Raw genomic sequence first — 22821 nt, forward strand, 5'->3', positions numbered from 1 at the left:
TCGGTTGGTAAAAGACTTCAGTTAAGGCTGCTCCTCTGTATCCTCGCTCATGGCTCCTCGGAGATCCCTCCTCGCTCCTCCGTGCAGAAATAAGCGCTTTGGGGCGGTCTTAAAGATGGCGAACTAGCTAACATCCGGTTCAAGCGCGGATCGAGGAGCGAAGAAACGACAATTAAGAGACTTGAGATGCACCCACTCACTCTCACACAAAACGCAGCCACACAAAGATCCTCCAAAGACGGACGGACACTCATTCTCACACAAAACACAAACAAATTTCAATATAGGGTCGGAGTCGTAACACAAGGGTCAGTTTAAAGGCTGCTTCCACACAGGGACAAACTATCCCCTCTAGCTGCTATTTCAGCAGTAAACAAAGCTAAAGGAAAACTACAATCATTGAAGAGGAAATCATTTCATCCTCTGTGGAAAGAGCCTGTCCCAGTTCTGCGAGCGCAAACTCAAGCTCATTTAGCAAGGGCTGTCAAAACTTTAAAGTGTGAAAATTCAGCCGGAAAATCATTTCTGGCTCGCCGCTGTCCAGGAAATCTATTTTTTTTTCCTGTAGATTTATTTAGTTGTCATTCACCTTTCAGAGCTAGAGAGTTAAAAATAGAACGTCACGCTCTGGTTTTGAACATTGAGTTTGGCTCTTCAGTTTCTGGCTGTTTAGTTCCAGTTTAGTGTGCGTGACCTGAGGGAGAGGGTACCTGGGATGGCTTCTGGCTCTGCAGACGTCCTGAAGGCCATGATGACTGGCTGGGACTTGCCCTTCTGATTCTCTGCCACCACGCAGACATTGTACTCGGTGTCCCAGTCCAACCCGTGGAGAACCACATAGTCGCTCACGCTGGGCATTCGGATTTCTGGTTTCCAGTCCGACATCTGTATCTAAGGACACACAGAGAGATGTACAGTACATGCAGGGCTGCAGCAAACGATTATTTTTTTCATCAACGATCAATCTACAGTTTATGTTCTTGAATAATCGATTAATCGTTTGGTCTTTAAAACGCCACAAAGTAATGAATATCATCTTTTCTCACAGAATTGCAATTTTTATCCAACCAACAGTTTACTATGATGTAAGACAAGGAAAAGCAGACACATTTAAGACGCTTGAGCCATAAAAATGTTTGCAAGTTTTGCTTAAAAGCTGGCTTGATTGATTAATCGATTATTGTTATTGTTTCGGATGAATTTACTTTCAGTCCACTCATTGATTAATCACCTAATCATTTCAGCTCTACATGCATTAACATGAAGACTTAAATACAACAGAATTAGACTGAATTTTTACATTTTAAATAATGTTTTTTAAGATGTCAGAACTATGGACAAACATATTAACACAACTTGTGATTTTTAGATTTGTAGCAGGCTCAGTTTTAAAGCTAGAGTGAAGATACTGGCATATGAAACAAAAATACTTAAGGAATCCATTGGCACCAACCATGTCACACTGGCTTGTTGAGAAGGAGGGTAAATAACGCTCCAAACTTGCACAACATTTTGGCAGGGAAAAACTGGCATGGCCTTTTTTGAAGGGGTCCCTTGAAAATGGCCATGCCAGTTTTTCCCTGCCAAAATTTTGAATGAAAATGGGTTCTAAGGGTACCCACGAGTCTCCCCTTTACATATATGCCCACTTTATGATAATCACATGCAATTTGGGGCAAATCATAGTCAAGTCAGCACACTGACACACTGACAGCTGCTGTCTGTTGGGCTTGAGTTTGCCATGTTATGATTTGAGCATATTTTTTATGCTAAATGCAGTACCTGTGTGGACAATATTTGTCATTGTTTTGTGTCCAATAATAAATATATACATACATTTGCATAAAGCAAGCATATTTACCCATCCCACGTTGATAAGAGTATTAAATACTTGAACAATTTCCCTTTAAGGTACATTTTGAACTGATAAAAAATGTGTGATTAATTGCAATTAAATATTTCAATCGATTGACAGCCCTACTTTATATATTAGCTCTAATCACCATACTCACTTTTTTATAGCGGACGAGATAATGTATAATGGGCGAGCCGCCGTCGTCCTGCTTGATCCAGCTGACTTTGAGGGAGTTGCCTTGGGGTTGAAGTGCCCCTTCGAGTTTAGGAGGATTGGGATTCCCTGCAGGCACACAGGAGCAAGATAGAGGTTATTTAAAGGCTTGTTAAACAGATGCAGAGCTCTACTGGGTTATTTTATGGGGAGAAGATGCTGCCAGTCCAACAGTACCTTTACAATTGCAGAGCAAAGAAAAACAAAAGGCTTGATTAGAAATAAAAAGTCAAAACTTTGAAACTGGCCTCTTTGTTGTTGTCCTTTTAAGTCACTTGTCCTTCCTTAATCGCTCGCCTCAAGATGCTACGTCTCAAGTCGGGCTAATTACCAAATGACACACAGCCACATGCTTATCTGATTCAGTCCGAGTTGCTGAGTGACATTCCCCCAGTGTCATACAAGGCTTCAGAGGAAAGGGTCATTTCTCATTGGCTGAAATGTTTATGTAAGATTTGCATTTCACAGCATAATAAATGGGTTTACCTGTAAAAATAACGACGGGATGGAATGGTTGCGTTTTACAACTTACTTGTAATTCAGTAAGCTATGTTTTCACCGTCTCAATCTCCCACGAATTTCCACAATCAAAAGTTTAAACACTTAACATATAACACACAACAATTAAGTCAAATAGAAATGTAAGACAGTGGATTAATTTATCTAATTGCTAGTTCTGTATCCATCACAGACAAAGTGTCTGATTGTGCTCCTCTGACCAGTGGAGTTCCTCAGGGGTCAATCCTGGGACCGGTCTTATTCTCCCTTTAGGCCACATTACCCGTCAGTTTGTCTCTCCTCATTGCTATATCGATGATGTACAGCTTTATGTATCTGTGAAACTTATTTGGCTGCTTTTGTCTGAATGAGACGAGTGCCTGGATGTCTTCTAGTTCTCTGTAATTAAATTGAAACTAAACTGAAGTTTTGGTCTTTTTGCCCCAAATCAGACTTTAGAAGTTTCACATCAGCACTCACTGTAGACTTCTAACGAAATGGTTTCTAGAATTTCCCAAATGAACTCTGAGAAACATCGTAAGTCAGTAATTCAGTCCTGTTATTCTTTAATTCAGAAACATTACCAAAGTACGGCGCCTCTTTTGAAGAAATCATCCATTGTTTCTGTCTCCTCACGTCTTGACTATTGTAATGCACCTTATTCTTGTTTAAGCCAAGAAGCTGTCTATAAATAAGTAAATTTCTGCTGCATTATTACCAACTACTGAAGGACTCCGGTGATGAAATCAAAATCCTTCCAATTACTTTTAAAGTGCTTCACAATTTGGCTCCATTTGGCTCTCCCTCTGGGGGTCAGATCAGCAAATTATCCTAGAAAGCATTTGATGCTGCCTTGCTCTGATTTGCATTATTATTCTTTAACAACCTTTGCTTGTCTTTAATTCAAATAGCTAGTCAAATGCTTTTTATCTTCTTTTTTTTGTAACTGTGAAGCATTTTGTAACCCTGGATAAGAAAAGTGCTGCATAAACATAGTATAAGTTACTAACAGACAACAAGAAGGAGGTGTATAATGGTTAGTGTTCATACTCTGATTCATAATATTGCTTGCCTTCAACACCCTGGTTAAATCGGTCCGAGTTAGTTGATATAGCCTTTAATGCAGCCTAAGGTTAAATGTGATGAACAATATGGAGGATACGATGCACAGGGTAGATATTGCTCTCAGCATGAATACTACAAACTCTTGATTGAGAACCAGAGCAAACTGCTGGTAGGGGCAGTTTTTTTTTTTTGCAGGTGCGTGGGGTAGACACTGATAATGATTCCCCTGTGATTGGAGGAAACTGTGTTTATTATACTGTTGATTTATAGGAACCCGTCCTAAAAGGAGGAGAGGTAGCATCCCTTTAGGTAGCAGGCTATTCAGCACCACCCGAGTGATGCTGATATTAAACACTCCTGACTGTTATATATTACCGTGAAGACAGCTCTGGCTCTCTCTCATTTATCCTGCTGAGGCAAACGTCTACATGACTGATTAATGGGATTGAGGTCGACGTGTATTACATGATTGCATAGAAGCAATTAATGTGTTGTTTAACTGTGGGATTCTCAAATTAAAGTGAGGGGTCTTCTTTCAAAAGAACCTGCAACAGTCAGTTACCTTCTGCAAAGTGGAGGGGGTCACAGTCACATGAAATGACACATGTGAGTGGTTGAGAGAGGAAGAAGGACATGAAAGACAGAACACAGGTACAGGTAGAGGACAAAAGAGCAAAACATAAATGACCTGGAGACAAACTAAATCAGAAAGACGTGGAATCACAACACAGCTTTTCATACTGACAAACACAACTGAGCACATACATTTCTGTTTGGTTCTCAATGTGAAAAGGGCAGTAGACATCCAACAGCTTTGTCCTTTTCACTTTAGAGACTTTATAATTTGCAAGGCAACTGATTAATCCATTGGTTCCCAATCTTTTTTTATCATTGAGTAAACTGACGACCCCTGACCAAGTGACATATTTTATGGATATTTCATATTGTATTCAATGCAAAACAATATCAGTACAGAACAACTGATAAACTGTACAATTGACCCGTTTCAGTAAAACGAGCGAATATTTGTGTATATGTGTGTGTGTATACATGCATATATACTGTATATACATATATATATATATATATATATATATATATGTATATACAGTACATACTGTACATATACATGCATACATATACCTGCATATGCATATACTGTATACATACATATACATATATACATACATATACATGCATATACATACTGTATGTGTATACAGTACATACATACATACATACATACATATATACATATGTACAGCATACACATTCATATATATATATATATATATATATATATCTTGTGTTCAGGTCTTCACTGTGCCTTTATCCTGTTTATATCTTAAATAATAATCTAAACCTTAAGAATAACAATTTCATTTAGTTCTCTTCACAAAAAATTATGAAATGCTGAGAAATAGATCAACTGCATATATTTAAAAAAAAAAAATTCTTACACCCATTAAAATCAAGCCGACCTCGTGACCGCCCGTGAAACTTTGGTGACTCCTAATGGGGCTCGGGAAACCCCAGGTTGGCAACCAGTGGATTAATCGATGCTGAAGGGCCCAATCCAAATGTAAACATTCCCAAGTTACACCAAAAATAGCTGGAGCCGGAGGGGAAATGTGCAGCTTTTTAAATGCAGAGATTTGGCATTAATTCGTAATACTGTCATTAAGCCAATTAATTCACAAGGCGCAAATCAAAACGGTATTAATATTCATATTTGGTTAACTCAGCTGTCAACCCAAAGAATGTGGGTGAGATAAAATCTATAGGTAACAGACACAGAGGAGTTTGCATTTATAATCAAGCCAAACAAGGTCACAGTTTCTAGAAAAATGTACACGTTTTGCTATGCGTTTAAGTTATTATAAATGCAGCTAATCAGTAGGTGTGAGGGGGCTATCCTGTAGGGATGGAAAAAGCTACAGCAGTACAAAACGAATCGTCTATTATCCTCTCTACGTACGGAACAAACCTGTGTCTTCAGTGAAAAAATGAAAAATGCCATCTAGGGACATAAAAGAGAAGATATCAGGCAATCAGAATCAGTTGTCTGTACAAATTACCACCTGAAACTCTGTAATAACACTTCACTAGAGAGTTGAGCGAGACTCATTTCTGCCAGACTGCACCAGAGAAGCAAGAGGAAACTAAACATTGTATTTAATGATTGCCACATTTAAGGTTAGAATGAGAAAGAGGAAGAAACTGAAAGGCTCTTCTTAAACAACTTCAAAGGCAGCAGGAAGGGAAACGTTTTTTTTTTTGTATTTAAAAAAAATATTTCAGCAAATTTACTGCATTTATTGTGATTAGTTATTGAATTATTAACTCAACGGACTTCAAACAATGTTTGTGCAGGGTAAAACATTTAATTTGGTCTGCTCTTAGTCCTAAATTAGCTTTATTATTAGTTTTTAAAAGGAAAACACTGATTTATCAATTTTGCCGTGGCTTTGGATGTCAACAACAACAACGGAGAGACAGTGAAGTTTAAACAAAGCTGAGATAATGAAGCATATTAATAATCATAAAAATATCTACCTTGATGTGTTGATATGAGAAGGATTAAATTAATAACATAGAAACTATTTTTGTAAGTCTTTTTGCAATTTGATACTGATGAACAGCACTTCAAAACGCCTAAAACACTGAATCAGTGACAATTAAACTGAGAGGAACAACAGATGAAGCACTTACTTTTGTAAGTGTAGCCTGATGGATACAACAGACAGATGAGCAAATGGATGAAAATAAATAGATGATTAAATTGATAAAACTAACATATGAAGAGATGATCAGCATGTAGACAAAAAATTAATCAAATGTTAATGTCACACATTGTACATAGCACAGCAAAGGGAAATTTAGCTACTGCATTTAACCCATCTTAGTATATAAGGAGCAGTGGGCAGCTACTATACAGCTGCCCGGGGAGCAGTTTAGGGGGTCGCTGCCTTGTTCAAGTTCAGGGGGCGAACTGGCACTTCTCCAGCTACCAGTCCACACTCCGTACTTGGTCTGTACTGGGACTTGCACCGGCAACCCTCCGGTTCCCCAGCCAAGTCCCTACAGATTGTGCTACTGCCACCCCTAGCCTGTTCAGCAATGAAAATTGGATCAATTATGAGTCAACAGTCCCATTCGATGTGAAGCCAACACAGTTTCTCTTCCAAAAAACATGCATCCCCGACCAACAGAGGGGGCTAAAAACTAAATAATGGGTTCGAGACTCACTACATGGCTGTTATTTAAAGGACTAAGGGATAACTCTGTGTCATATTTTAGTCCATGGTTTGCGAGCACATGAGCTTGAAAAAACACTACAAAACTGTGGATTTTTAAATAATTGGATCCAAGTGTCACAGTGTCACACTAACGGATCTAAAAACTGCTTCAGCTTTGTAAGAAATGCATGATTTGTGACAATAATGCCGTTTCTCAGACACTGAATGCTGCACACTCTTGACGTTACCTCAGAAAATAAAAATAAAAAAGGTAGGAAAAACATTCAAATGCTCCTATGACAAACAGATTCAAGCACAAACTGATCCAAAGTCAGCCTTAAATGATAATAATTGCAGAGAAAACAGTGAGCTGCTTGTTGGTCCTTTTAAAAAAGTTAAACCGTTGATAGATTTTGATTATGATAAACATTTGAGCTGGAAAAAATGAAGGATTTAAGATGCATCTAAACACATTGCAGTCAGCAAAGCATAACGTTATGTTTCAATATAATGTAAATATCTTCTGTATTGAAGGAAACCATAGACTGTATATAAGAAGTGGATGTAGTCACTGTGGTGGTTTGTGGACTGTGTGACCTATGTTATGAAATCAGAGTGCAAAAAAGCAAGATGGTGTTAAAGCAGTTGGACTTTATGACATTTGTTTCCTGAATTCTTAGATTTCAAGGTCAATCCATAGAAAAGACTAAATAAACAAAACGAGGAGGTCAGTGAGTTAGTTCCTGTTGTCAGTTTTACTCCTGAACAAACAAAAAAAACTTGGAAGAGGAAAAACTTGGACTGAAAAGACACTGTTGGAAGCTTTTGTGACACTGTCAAAACAGTTTCAATGCTGACTTGTGTGTGTGTGTTGCTGTCCAGCAGCGGACTACACTGCAATGAGTTTTATAGTCCAGTTATAGGATGGAGAAGCACTCCTTACTCCAAGACATAGAAAAGAGGACTTCAGGTAATGTGTTTGTGGAGACCGGGGTGTGAAACTTACGGACAGGCTCCGTCTTGAAGAACTCGGCGGGGCTGCTTTCACCTTCACCCTTGCCGTTGATGGCTGACAACTTCACTTCATAGCCGGTCTCCGGCTTCAGGCTTTTGATCGTCACCTCGATGATGGAGCCTGTTACAATATATCAGAGGCAGTGCAATCCCTGATGAGAACACCTTGCTAATTTTGATTAGCGGTGAAACAAACACAGCCCCAGTTCAAACAATACGCGCATAATTAATTCCATCCCGAGTAAACACTGATTAGCTCAACTCTCGTTTCATTCCAACAATGTTTAAACAGATAAACCTATTTAGAGATGGTCTAAAAAGGTCTAATCCCCGACATACACAGAAACAGAAATAGCTGACAGCTGTTTCATAGCCGTCATAATCATGTATAGATTACTTTTGGGATTACCTTCTTTCTCATTATTGTCTTATTTCATGATTTATATTCTATTTAATAAAAGTTTTATATGAAAACTTCATTTCTTTTCATTCAGGGTATCTGGACACTTATAGAAATTAAATGGAATGTTTTATAAGACCTCAACAGAGCAAATGTAATACCGTTTCTACAGCACAACGAATGCACATCAGGGCTGACTGATTGTTAATATGGATCATTTTACAATATTGACACGCATCTCCATGTAACAAAGATATGTAAAATCACTTAGAAATGATAATCTAATTGTCTCATGCAATGAACTGTGTTCCAGTTAGGGCTGTGTATTGACAAGAATCTGGCGATACGATACGATACGTATCATGATACAGGGGTTTCAGTTCAATATATTGCAACAATTCTTGATCTAATTTTAGGAGAACTGTTATGGTATAAAGTTGACTTTTCTATGCAATCAGAACAGTGGGATCTGCATTAGCATTCATCATAGTAACATCAACATCATAGCACTACTATTTGTATAATCTGAGCCACTGTCTGCCATGAATCTTTGCATGTAAACTATTAATTAAAAATCGATAGTGTTTTTGAAAATCGATACAATATCATAAAATATAATATTGCGATACCCAAGCGTATCAATATATTCTTAAACCCCTGATTTATATTTGACACATTCTGAAACAAAAACCTTCACCTGTATAAAACAAAACCTTAAATAACTAATTTTGCTAACTATTAGTTACAATTTGTTAGAAAATTTTAACCCCTCCAACCCCCCCCAAAAAAGTTCCCATTTCTGCAAAACAACACCATCCCTTTTGTTTTGATTTGTGTTCTTACCATATTGGACTTCATAGGCCTGGTGATACCAGCCGCCCCTGCCCTGATGCCTCCACTCCGCTTTGTATTTCAGGACAGGAACTCCTCCAGTGGATTCAGGCTCTTCAAACTGGATCTGTGCCGTAGTGGAGAAGGGTCTCACCTCACTGATGGATGGGGCTGATGGCACCTCTGGTAAAGGGAGTGCGATTACAACAAAAACTGTAAGATTGCAGCACTCCAACACTGGCAGACTCCACTGTTCCATTACACTGACAGACTGAGCTCGCAGCTCCTAACGGCCCTAAATGCATCTAAAAACTGCTTCAGCTTTGTAAGGAATTTATGATTTGTGACAACAATGTCATTACTCAGACAATGAATGCTGCATACTCTTGGCATTACCTTAGAAATAAAAAGGTAGGAAAAACATTCAAATGCTCCTATGACAAACAGATTCAAGCACAAACTGATCCCAAGTCAGCCATAAATGATAATAATTGCACAAAGAAAACCAGAGAAAACGGTGAGCTGCTTGTTTGAACTTTTAAAAAAACTAAACCTTTGAGAGATTTTGATTATGATAACATTTGAGCTGGAGAAAAAGAAGGATTTAAGATGTATCACAGATTGTAGTCAGCTAAGCACAACGTTATGTTTCAATATAATGTAAATATCTTCAAATTGTTGGTATTGAAGGAGACCATAGACTAAGAGGTGGATGTAGTCACAGTGACGTCACCCATTGGTTTGTGGACTGCCGTTTTGAAGCCTCAAGTTTGTCGTTTTGGTCGTCTTCATCTTGATTGTTTGCAACCAGAAGTGACACAAGAGTGCGGAGCTAAGTACAACCGTACGCTAAATAAGACATTTTTAGGTGACCAAAAAATGTTATAATTAACTTTCATGAACTGAAAACACTCTGTGAAAGGTTTAAAGTTCTAAGACGAAGACAGGGACAACTCCCAGACCGGACAACACCGTGGTAGCGACCCTGTCAATCACAAGGTAGCCACGCTCTAAAGCATACCCTGCTTTATGGTCTATTTGACTCTAAATGGGACCATAATTTAATAAATGAACATCATGCTGTATTGAAGAAGACTTGAAACTAACAATTGAGACCATAAACTCATGTTTACAATGTTTACTGAGGTAATAAATCAAGTGAGAAGTAGGCTCATTTTCTCATAGACTTCTGTACAAATCGGATTTTTTTGGCAACCAGAGGAGTCGCCCCCTGCTGGCTGTTAGAAAGAATGCAAGTTTAAGGCACTTCCACATTGTCGTCACTTCTCAGACCCGGAGGTTGCCCTCTTGAGGAGATGCAAAGATCAAGATTTTTGTGATTACGATGCACTCCAAAATGTTGGATTTGTGGAGGAAATGTCTGGCCTGTAGAGCACACAATTAATTGACGATTCATTTCTCACTTACATTCACGTTACTTAAGTTTAACCAAATATAAATCCGCCCACCACTGCACTCTCTATTTGAGAGAAAATTACACTATTTAAACTATTTAAACCACTGACATTGGCCATATCAGAGTACTGGTGGCTGTTTTGAGTTCACAAACTGTGAGCACAGTTTTGTATTGAATCACTTTGACCTTTGAAATGAAAAGGCACACTGTGGTAGCCCATGTTCTGTGGTGTTTTCAATTCATTTACCTCAGATTGTGGCTTAAGAGTGCCATTATCTCCCTGCTCTCTGTTCCATTTGTCTAATGTGTTGGTGAATATACAATTGTTGGTGTCAGCTGGTGGTGAGTTAATGTTACAATGAAATGTTGGAACTTTGATAAATTGTCTTTCAATTCATACCACACAATAAACCGTTAGATGTGCACAATAATATATTCTGTTTTACATTTCTTTTAACACTAAGTGGAATCCTCAAAGCCGCTGTAGTTTCTAAACAACCAGAGGGAAGGAACGTTAAATTACCCGATGTTGGTTTCATCGCCTTTTCATCTAAATGTATCATCCATCTGAACAAACACTGCTCTGTGTAATCTCACGTTGTGGTAAATGTTTTGGTCTAACGTGTTTTGAATATGGGTGAAAGAATCTGTTCCTGAAGCGAGGAGAAGCTTTGTTTAATTTATGTGCTACAATGAAATTTACCTACGGATTATTTATTTGTTATCACTAAAAATCATTATCCTAAGTATTCATAGAACGACCTACATATTACTAATAATCCTTCAAATAACACAAATAAATTCAAAACGCCATAAGCACTGTGAATCCCAACTGACCAGCCTGAATGAGCAGGAACTCCTTGGACTCTGTGCCGATCTCATTTGAAGCAGTGCAGTTATAGCTCCCAAAGTCATTTTCAGACTCGGGGGTTATCTGGAGGAGAAAAAAAAAAGCAAATATATGAAGGGCAGTGTACCAAAACAGATGAACAAACGTGTGTGTCAAACACACTGAAGGTGACCTTTTTGTTTGTCCATTAGAGTAGCCTATTTTTATTTGTTGCTGTGAGCTTTCCTGCTGCTGAATTATTCATCAGATTTTGGAACTGAAAGAAAACCCCTTCACTTCAAGTCTATGCTCATGAAATGTTGATGACACGAGGGTTATGCGTGCGTGTGTCTGTTTGTGTGTGCACATGGAATGACTGTGTGTGTATGTGCGTGCATTCATTTTAATGAACTGTAAATCGTGGTTCGACACGTGCGTGTGTGTACCTGCAGGTAGCTGGCTGATGGACTTCTGAAGATCTTAATGTTGGTGGTGTTTGAGTTGGGGAGCTGCAGCCCATCTCTCAGCCACATGATGGATACATCACTGGGATGAGCCTTGACCTCACAGCTGATGTTGACGGCATTTCCCTCCCAGGTATACACCGCCACTGCACCGTGGATCTTCGGGGCATCTAGAGGAAGAAATGCGTGTAATTGTGCCACAATATTTTAGGTTTTGCGGTTTTAAAGGAACAGTGTGTAACATTTCGGGGGCTCTATTAGCAGAAATGGAATATAATATTCATAACTATCTTTTCTTTAGTGTATAATCACCTGAAAATAAGAATCATTGTGTTTTTCTGTTAGCTTAGAATGAGTCCTTCATATCTACATAGGTACATAGGGAGCGGGTCCTCTTCACAGAGTCTGCCATGTTGCGCCGCCATGTTTCTACAGTAGCCCAGAACGGACAACCCAAACACTGGCTCTAGAGAGAGCCTTTCGCATTTTTACGTTACCTGAAGGTTGCCGTAGTTCTCCGACATGCTTGTGAAACAGTAACGTGAGCCGCAGAGTGCAAAATCGCGGTACCGCCAGCCGCCGTCTGACTTCCGTTGCTCCTAAAGTAGTGTTATTATGGTAAGGATGGCCTCAGAGCGAGGCGAACGGCAGTACCACGGTTTTGTACTCACCGGCTCACATTACCGCAGTCTCAGAAAGTGAGCGAGTGGAGGGATACTCAGTTGGTTGCAATCAACCACACCTCTAGAAGTGGCCAAATCCTAAACACCGTCCCTTTAACAGCACCTGGAAAATGTGCTGTTTAAATAAAATTGAATTCAAGAGCTCTGTATGATGCGGAAATGCTTATTGAGGGTGGATGACTAGCAAAGTCACTTTTACTACAGTGTGCTCATTTTGTAGGTCGAAACACTTATATTAAGAGAGAAGGAAACACTTACAGCGGACCTCCAGATATGCCGGCTGATCATCCTCTCCGATGGCACTGCGTGCTGTGCAGAGGTACTGACCCGCGTCTGTATACTTGACATACTTCAGAGTGAGGGAGGACACACGAGCATCACTCCTCACCACTACAGTTCCATCCAGACTCTATAAATGGGAGCAGAAAATAGCTCGGTTTAGGGGAAAAAAACAACATTTGCATCAGTTATTTTCCATTTTCCATATTGCACATTTACATAGCACATTTCTGCAAAAAGATGGGTGACCTGAAAAAAAGAAAGCTTCCTGCCTTTAATGGGCAGAAGAGACATTACGCTAATGAAAAAGGCACAGTCTGCTCTGTAAAGACGTGGAAACATAAGGACACAGTTGACAGAACAGGGGGAGCTTATCAATAATAGATGACAGAAGGCACTAGAAACCATCTAGAAGCTTTTCACGCGGAGGGCTTACCAACTTGTGAAATATGCTGATGCATGACGCCAGACAGCAGAGCATTACCTTACATGCCACGCTCGCACTTTTATGTTGAGACACTTGGGGCTTAGTGTCACTCAACACAATCAGTTTCTGTTTTTTAAGTAAACTAGCATTTTGAGTCAATGACTTGTGGTGTTTTTTTGGTGTATGTTGCAATATTCTCTGAAGCCCACATCCAGCATATGCCCCAGTTTCAGTGATGAAAGGCACGAGCCAAGTCACATAGCATTTGAAACCAGGGGGAATAGCAACAGACAGCTGGCTAATGAGACGAGTAAATGACCTTCCTGCTCTAACGATACCTGGTTTCATTAACTTGATATGCGGAGTTACAACATCCGACCATAAGTGGCTTCCTGACCTTCAGGTTCAACAACTCTTGTGTTGTTGTGGTTGCCGTTGTCACGTGACACTAAACGATGGGTGTGCAGTTTCAGACAGACAACGTTTTTTTCCTTCTAGAGAATTTCTTCTTCTTGGAGAAACATTTTCCCAAGCGGTATGTTACCAATTAAAACGTGTATTATGCAGATTGTAAACCTTAATTTTGTATCACTAATGATTTGGGTGAGCCTCAACTTAACGGTTTATTACTGCTGCTAATAGAGTGCTGCAGGGATTTTTTGTAGTCCAACCATTAAGTTAGCATCTCTGTGGTTCCCTCAACAAAAAGAAAAAAATGGGATTTTTCCATTGGGTTTTGGATTATTGCAGAAAATCAGCTCTGTGGCAAACAAACGTTTATGATACTTACACGTTTTGTTCAGCAAGATAATCTTCACACATGAAAACCACTTTTATGATTTTTGAAGTGTGAATGCAATCATCAGAAGCAATAAGCCAACTTTAAGCTATAAATGAACTACATTGCATAAAGGCGGCGATGGCGTTTTGCAATCTCATTTAGCCACTTGATAGCAAACGCCTTTTTTAAGACACGAAAAGGCTTAAAAATTCAGAAGTGGGATATTTATGGATGTATTTTATATCGTAGAACAAAGCGTTAAAATCTCTTAAGATAGTGTTAACCACAGACTAACTAGCAGAACTAAAAACCAATCAAAAAAAGCATTGACTTTGAGATGAGGGAACCAGAAGTGCTACAATGCTTTAGGACTCGTTCCTGCAGCACTCTATCATACAGCAAATATTTACCATCTTCTGGATGTTTTTCCTCTGAACACGGTAGATCTCAAACTCAATATGTCTCAATTTCATTTCATGGATTTTTGGACATGCAAGTGTTTTTATACAGTAAGCTTTGGGTTTTTTTGTGAATTGTTCCTCTTACAAGGTGCTGCAGGACTGAATATGTAAGCCTCTCTATTGGTCGCTCTCGTGGCTTCGATCCAAGCTGCAGGCAAAACAATGGCACGGATGCTTTTACACATATTGAATTAGGGCCCAGACTGGGGCAGCCATGTAAGAGAAAACCCTCGTTAGTTTGTATTCAAATTCAATAGACAAAGCATGTCTGGGGCATTCATTATGCATAGCGGGTAGCAGGACCAGGGAGACGCTTACATAACACACTACCCTTTTATTCTGACCCCTGTGCAGAAAGCGTTCTCCCTCGACCCCTGTGGCACTGCTTCTGACTCCTGCATCTGTGCAACATGCCACGCTATGTACCACCACAAAGTCCTAGTTAGTCACTTCAACATTGAGTCCTTTTTAATTGTGTGCAGCAACTTCTTTTGGAGAACGCGGCATCAAAATGTCACAACAGCCAGAACAACATATGGACATCATCTCTACAGCCTCTCATTCCCCCCATATGAAGCCCATAATGAATATCATCTACCAGAGAGAAATGATGTCTTCACTGCAATTTAATGCTGTGATTCATTAATGTTTCATAACAATGGATTTTCAGGATGAATGCACGATGCGCCAGAGTGGTTGTCTATAGAAAACGTCCTTATTAAGCATCCATTATTTGTTGACTTTAAGAAAGAGATACAAAAAAACACTTTACATGTCTATGTGAAAACTTGCTATAAAACAGATGGGAGGGAAGAAAATAAAGACTTTCAGACAGAAGCTCCTCTAACAAATCAGACCAAACTGACAGCAGAGCTCTCCAACAGCTTCTGCAGCTTTAGCAGCAGAGGAGAGCGAGAGAGACACTTCTGGAACATCAGAGCATAAAATTGAGAATACACCGCGGACATGTTAAACTCATGTCTCACCCAATCTTAACTGGTCTTGCATACAAATTCACCTTCCCCCTGTATGTACCTTCACTTCCGTGGCTTGTGAACACTCTGCCTGCCTACGCACTTGAAACAAACATGCTCAGCATGCTCATGCTGCACCATGCTCATACTCCACCCCTGTGCGGTTCATAATGGGATATCTTGCAGAGTGCAGGTGGACTTAACCCCATATCATTATGTCAGAAAGTGAGAAATATTATTGCCTGATACATTAACGTAAAATGCACTCACAGCCTGAAATCACAAATGTGCTGCTGAGATATAATTTGAGAGACAACAGTTTACTAAAATACGCTTAGTAAAATAAAGGAGCGTGGCATAACTCCGTTTTTAAGCCGTGTGTGTTCTTATTTTTGGGAAAAGTGGCACTTGCTTTGGATTATCTTTATCCTTTCTGGAAAACTGGGAAGCTATTTAAAAAACACAGTTTGGGCTTAGTTTTGTACAGCTGAACACTTATAAAAAGGTTCATAATAATGCATTCCCTTCTAGGTAAAAGTGTTACTACTTTGACAGTGTGTTACTGCTGATGCGCAAAAAATGTTAGCGCAACCATGTGGAAATCACACAAACCTAGTCATTACTGTCAGCATGTGCTTGATGAAAAAAGGTTCCTGCTCACCTCCTGCAGTAGAGTGTGATAGGGCTTTTCGCTTTAAACGTTTTCTAATCATGGGTGTTATTAATGAGTGTGTCAAAATGTCAATATTCAGTGAGTGTTGGAAACGGCGAATGTAAAAAAAAGAATTCGGAAAACTATTTTAGGAGTAAAAGGAAAAGACCAATTTGCTTGATGTGCAGAGCTTCCTGCAATTTGAAAATAAAATAGCAACGCTATTTGAGGAAGCAAATGGTCTAAAAATATGTATTCATTTCCTGTCAAGTGGTACAAAAGTATAAATAGCAATGGCAAGCCTAGTATTTGATCCCACACCTGAAACGGTGATGGGCTGATCGTCGACGACGCGCTTCGTGAGAGCTCGACTCTGTTCATTTGAAGATGAATCTGTGCCGTCCTCTAGTACGGACTACGCACTCAGCGCTAATATTGGAAACAACAAAGTGGTATTTCTCACCAATTTTCTCACATATGTAAAACACATATTCGATAGTGAAGTAAGTTGGAGGGAAAGTAGGCAGCTCTTTTCTTTTGCCAATTTTCACTTTCTTTCAGGAACAGTCCCTGGCTCTGCACAAAGACATCTTTCATTTTCTATCACATACATATTCATTCATCTTTGGTCCAACGAATTAGAGCTATAAAAAAACTATTTTTCTGATGTCAAAAATACATTTTGAAGTGATAATCAAGAATTGGCATCGGATCGAGCGAGATGTGGAGACGTGGGCAGGATGACAGAGAGATCTTGTATCGACTTATGTTCTCGCAGGTAGGTTAAAGGTCTGAAAGAGAAAAAAACATGCAGGCTGAAGTAGACTACTGCATGTTAATTTTATATGGAAAACCAAACATGTGAGAGATACACACAGACAGGCCTGTTTGGCATCTTTCTCAGGGTTCTTACTCTTCCCTGACCCTTATTTGATCAGGAATTTTGATCTGCGTCCATCCAGAATTGCATTAGACTCCCCTGACATGAAAGATGGATGGGTGTAGGAAAAAAAAAAAGTCATGCATTTAGAATACCTTGTGTTGCTCAGGCCGATTCCATGATGCCTGTAGAGGACAGAGACACAACAACAAACAAAAGGCAAAGCAATTCTTAGAAAGTAATCCTCATCCAGGCAAAGCTGGGACGCTGCACATTGCATGCAGGTATTAAGTGTCCAGTTTAGTTTCCGTACATCCTCAGTCCCTGAGCTGAATGCATGAAAAGTCTGCAGATACAACAAGAGGTATGCTTTGGATTTCCCTACCGGGAGAAGCCTATTATGTGACAACGGGGAGTTTCTTTTTTTACAGGTGTATTTTTGGGGTATTTTTACGGCGTGTTATTTTCTCTACTGCACGCTGGAACAATATTGCTTCCAACCCCCAAAGAAGTGTGTCTACTGGCATCATGATAAGGGGAATGCTTACAGATAAGAAGGTTATTGGTTTATCAGGAAGAGGTGAATCAATTACGCTGCAACAACAGAGATATGTCAGCCTCTTTGGTAAAAGTAGCACCGCAATTATCGACTCCCAATCCATTTCTGAGGCTTAAAGCGATAATGAGAATATAAAGGCCAATAAAAGTGAATTTGCTCTAGCACTGTTGTCTATTCGTGCACATAAAAAGCCCGCCCTACATCAAGAAACAACAGTTAGTAGTCATCAAGTCTTGCTGTGCTTCTCAAAAAGCAATGAGGGGTTTAAAAGAAGCAATTTTGTTGCAGCTCTTCCTACACCCCGTGTGACACCTGGAAATAAATCTATGCCTACAGGTGGCCTATGTCAGATGCTCTGCGCTGAATGTTAACAAATTAAATGTTGTTTTGCTTGATTGTATTCCAAGGCTAAAATAGACAAAAATGTGCTTTGAATAATTTATGTTTCATTCTTCTTTATATGTGAAATGGTATCATGAAATGCTGCTCCATACCATCATGTAGTGATCAAATTCTCATATTGAAGCATCGCAGTTCAGATCTCATGTATAATTGATGAAGTTATAGGGGTGTAACGATTCATCTACTGCATTGATTTATATTCCTACGATCCAACAACATTGATAGGTAATCGGCAAGTTGTCCTTCACGGGGGATGTAAATCGATCTAAAATCGATTTGCAAGGTAAATAATATATTGTATCAATACTAATAATTTGCACCTTGTATTTAAACACGATGAACGTTACATGGATTTATGTTTTAGCACTTTTAATAGTAAAGAAATATTAAACGTTACTCAGCAGCGCCAATCTCAAAGACAACAACAAAACAAAGCAGGCTGATGGCGGGAAGAGCTAGACGAACGAGAGATTTTCAAGCCGTGTTTGAGGTCCAGCGTGTGGAAACATTTTGACTTTTGCAAAAAGGGAGATTTCCTTGATAAATCACTAGCTGTTTGCAGAATATGTTAAGGCCAGATGAAATACAACGGCAACACGACCAATGTTTCCATGCAACTACTGAGACGACAATATAATTGCTCTGCGGTTTATATTGAAAGTGAGAACAGAAGCAGTAGGTTAAACCACTGTTCATTTAACTTGAATAGAAGTTGGTTTATTTAATTTCTTTGTTAAATATTGCACTGCCTTGTATCTTGAGAACTGAAGCAGCGGATCCTGAAGTTGCACTTTTTTTATTATTTTCAAATAAAAGGTGTATGAATTTGTGTTTATCTGTTTATATCCATAATTAATTTAGCCCTGTTTCCCTTAAAATAAAAAAAACTTTGAGGAATCCTCAGTATCCAGCTATTTATTTCACAGTCACACTGATTGATTTTTTGGCAAATGAAAAGTAGTTACTGTATTGATTTCAAGTCATTGAATCATAGTGTATCGCTTTAGATTAGCCAAATATCGTCCTTGAATCGTATCGGAACCATGGAAAGTGTTATGTATTGTATTGTTGTAAAAACGTATTGTTACACCCCTATGAAGTTACATTTCAAATAATTGAAAATGAATAACATATTGCATATTTTTAGAACATTACAGTAAATAGTAGTATAGTATATTACTAGCAGAACATTAAAGCACATTTGACTCAATTTATAAGGTAATAAAATCCCATATATCAAGATAAATAAGTGATAATCATCATCGTGTTGGTCACATCTCCCACTCTGCTGAATACAGAATGACTTCACATCATTACAGATCAAATCAAACCTCTGGATAAACAAACAAATACTTACAACTATTCTAGTCAACATGCCATGTCGAGTTAAATCATGATGACACCGAAAAGCCCAACAAGCCCACAAGACGAAAAGCTTTTCGGAAAGCATGCTCCATGGATTTCATGACGCTGAAGAGAGAATGTTAAGCATGACAATGGGATGTGATGGCCCACATAGCGAAGACGTGTTGAAGCGTAACAAGCAAAAATGATAAAACAGCTATTTCATCAGGTGCATTACAGGACATTTGGAAAATGTCAAGTAAACAAAAGCAATCTGCTGGAATAATTGGAGGGCAAAACGGTGAATCAAACCATCAATTACTTCCAAAAATCAATCAATGCTGGTGGCTTTGATTATATAATAACACAATAACACAAAGAACATATGGTGTGTTTGAATTCAAGTACTTTATATCACTATGAAAATAAGCTCAATGAGGGAGGTAAACGGGAGACGATAAAATACCCATTGGACAAATCGGATGCAAAGCTCACTGTGCGAGTGTAATTTCACTGTAAGTCCTCTACTGTCAACAGTAAAACACACTGTGCACCGTGCATCATTAAAAACAGCAGTTGGCTGCATATCACCACGGTGCCTAGAAAGAGCGGTAGTCCAATTATAAACAGGCAACCTAATAGTCTGGAACATCACCGCCTCATCCGCAGCGACGCTCCGGCAGTAAGTGAGCTGACAAGTATCGCCGTCATATCTGTGACAGGTGTTTGTTTAAGACAAAAGGACAACGAACAGCAGCGTGCGAAAACGGAAGACACCGAAACAAAATCACTCCTCCGAGAAAAACGCTCAGAACAATACGCTGACGGCTCCCTTGGGACTTATCATTTTTCCAGCTCATTGTTATTCCCTTCCATGCAGAATTATCCACGCTCTTTGTTCTGACAGGAATTGTAATGCCAGCGTGAAGGGGCCAATGCAGCGAAAGAGGAGACATACTAACACAAATAACACTAAAACACATAAATGTACAGAACCCCGGTGGTGTTTCATTCACCGGGTGACGCCTGACTGAAACTGATGACTATGCATATTGTCATCTCTCTGTGTCATTTACTGCTGAGCCTCAGAGCCTCTGCCAGCACATCACAGATGAGAAACTGACTAGCGTTTTAGTGAAGAGACCCTTACATCACTACTGAGCTAACAGGCGTGCTGTTGTATAAATGAGTAGCCTTTTGTGTTTGGAGAAAACAATGCCCTCTCTGCATTGGCACACAACACTCAAAGCATTCCTCTGTTTCAGATGCTCGGCCTAAACCGCTGCCACACCACATTAATTACACATTGTCTTTAAGCATCTCATTACTTATAAAATAATCATGCGTTTCTTTTCTCAGGTCTTTAATTTCTAATTGGCAATCTGGATGTTAGACAGAACAGGCCTTTAAAGCAGATTTGTGTCCTGAAACCTGTATTTTGGGTTTCTACTAAAACATGTTTACATGCTTTAATGTTCAAGAAACACTTTTCTTTTCTCACACCGGCTGTGCTGCAGCCTCTGTTTGAGCTCCTGCCCCGCCCTCCCGAAAAGCCCAGTCTGCTGCGATTGGTCAGCTGGCCCACTGTGTTGTGATTGGTCAACGGAACCAAACTCTTTGGACTCCGCTCCAGCATCGCTCGAACTAGCTGTGTTTGACGGCGTGCCTAACTTGCCATTATACAAATGTGTTACTTGGTGACATCACCACGTCGCGGAAGAAAATATGGGACTTCAAGCAAGGCATTCCAGGCAGTTCGGAAGCAGTGTTTCTGTGGGGGAGAGTAACACCCTTTGGCGTGGACTTTGGATTTTGTAATTTTGCCGATCTTTTACATGCACACAAACGTACTATATATAACACACTAAAGGAAAGGGAAAAAGCAAAAAAGCACAATAGGCCCCCTTTTAAGAAACCACAATGATCACAGACTGCCATCACCCAATCAACTAACAAACTTTAATGTGCTTTTAAGTTTTATAATTAGTCCTTTTTCACTACAACTTCCTTCTGTGTAGTCACAGTTCAAAATATTCCCAGATAATTGCAGCTTGAAAACTCCGCGCATCAAGCGGAATGTTTAATATGTATTCAAATAAGCCAAACATTCATTATGTAGATAATGTACAAAGCATGGATAAATACTTCATTTACATTTTTCAGTTATTAAACAGACACACACTTATCTAGAGCGACTCGCAGCAAATGCATTCAAAGGACTGAAAGAACCGAACACCGCACGTGAAAGTAGATTAAAGTTTTAAAATAAATATATAAACACTTAACTTTAATAGCTGTATAAACAAAAACAAAACCGTCCCCAGATAAGTGCCAATTTGAATTTGAAACACAAGTCCACGCAAACATGCGCCCACGAGTGTACAACACTTTTTGAATTCGCTCCTTTTATCCTGTCTCTTTTAATGTACAGTACCACTGCTTCTCTATTGTACGATACAGTAATCTCCCTAAATCCATGCACATTGTGCGCCCCTTTTACTCAGCGTTATAGCACAATGCTTTTGTCTGCCGACACTGAACATTTTGTGTGGGAGGGCTTTTCAGAATGAATTCGTTTCTCCCTGTGTTAACCTTTAAATCCCAAAATCACAGTAAAAAGGAAACAGAGTCAAATGAAGCCAGACAAGATTTCAAACTGACAATGAATCTGTCACAGAATATCACATGTAACATAGACTGTCTGGGTTCCTCACATGATGAAATACAGTATGTTGTATTCTCTAATCCTGATCGTTTTGCTCAAACATTATACATGAATTCAATATCCTGAGCTACAGAGACTGTCTCCTCCATCTGCTGCATTTTAAGAAGAGTTGTCACATGAAAGGTGAATATAACATGATTAAAACCGTAACCCTCGGCTCTCTATTCTTTTTACTTTTACATGTAGCTCTACTGAAAGAGTCCACTATAAAGTAATTGCCGGGTTGAAAAAGTTATAGAAGGTATAAATGTTAGCTTAAAAGGTACCCTGCAGAGTTTTTGACCACTACTAGAACTATGGATGTCACGAGAATCGATTCTTCAGTACCGAGTCGATGCAAAAATTCATTTTTCTAAAGTATCACAGGTAGGCCTACCATTGGGGCTCTAGACTAACGGCGTCGTGTCGTCCTGGAGACAATAGAAAATGTGTTTGGGATGCAGTAAACTCATTATCGACGTGTCCAGGGGATGCACCCTATTTTTTTTCACGGATAATGCTACATTGCAAACAACAAATCCGTGTTGAAATCGGCAGGATGAGAGTTAGTTAATGTCAGCTGTTAGCAGCTGGTAAGCAACACGCTCTATTTGGTAAAAATTAGTATTATGAAAAGTCACGATGTGTTCAAATGTAATCTTGTAAAATGTCGTTTTTGGAGAGAAACATGAATAAATCCAGTTGTTTGAAGAATATATTTTGACAGAGGGATTGTGAACTGTTTAACTTCCTAACAAAAACAGTATGCAAACAGTAATAAAGGAGTGTATGTTGAAGTCAATGGGATTTGTTGTTTTAATTATGTTTTTTAACTGTGGTATCGAGAATC

At 39.2% G+C, this 22821-nt stretch overlaps 1 protein-coding gene across 21 annotated transcripts in view; it reads right to left on the reverse strand.

The window, feature by feature from the left end:
* ncam1b (neural cell adhesion molecule 1b) overlaps positions 1–22821 on the reverse strand; it is a 92592-nt gene that overhangs the window by 13501 nt on the left and 56270 nt on the right. For 6 of the 21 annotated variants that reach the window (XM_037775599.1, XM_037775597.1, XM_037775610.1 and 3 more), the window contains 11 exons: positions 17118–17147; positions 12767–12917; positions 11808–11995; positions 11370–11466; positions 9128–9298; positions 7877–8005; positions 6344–6358; positions 5619–5651; positions 4194–4196; positions 2013–2137; positions 711–891 (listed from right to left, as the gene is read on the reverse strand). In XM_037775599.1, coding sequence (XP_037631527.1) covers positions 711–891; positions 2013–2137; positions 4194–4196; positions 5619–5651; positions 6344–6358; positions 7877–8005; positions 9128–9298; positions 11370–11466; positions 11808–11995; positions 12767–12917; positions 17118–17147 — 1123 coding nt within the window. The remainder of the gene's footprint in view (positions 1–710; positions 892–2012; positions 2138–4193; positions 4197–5618; positions 5652–6343; positions 6359–7876; positions 8006–9127; positions 9299–11369; positions 11467–11807; positions 11996–12766; positions 12918–17117; positions 17148–22821) is intronic. The other 15 variants (XM_037775604.1, XM_037775601.1, XM_037775614.1 and 12 more) reach the window with 6 other exon arrangements.

The sequence above is a fragment of the Sebastes umbrosus genome, chromosome 7 (assembly GCF_015220745.1).
Source record: "Sebastes umbrosus isolate fSebUmb1 chromosome 7, fSebUmb1.pri, whole genome shotgun sequence".
Taxonomy (NCBI): domain Eukaryota; kingdom Metazoa; phylum Chordata; class Actinopteri; order Perciformes; family Sebastidae; genus Sebastes; species Sebastes umbrosus.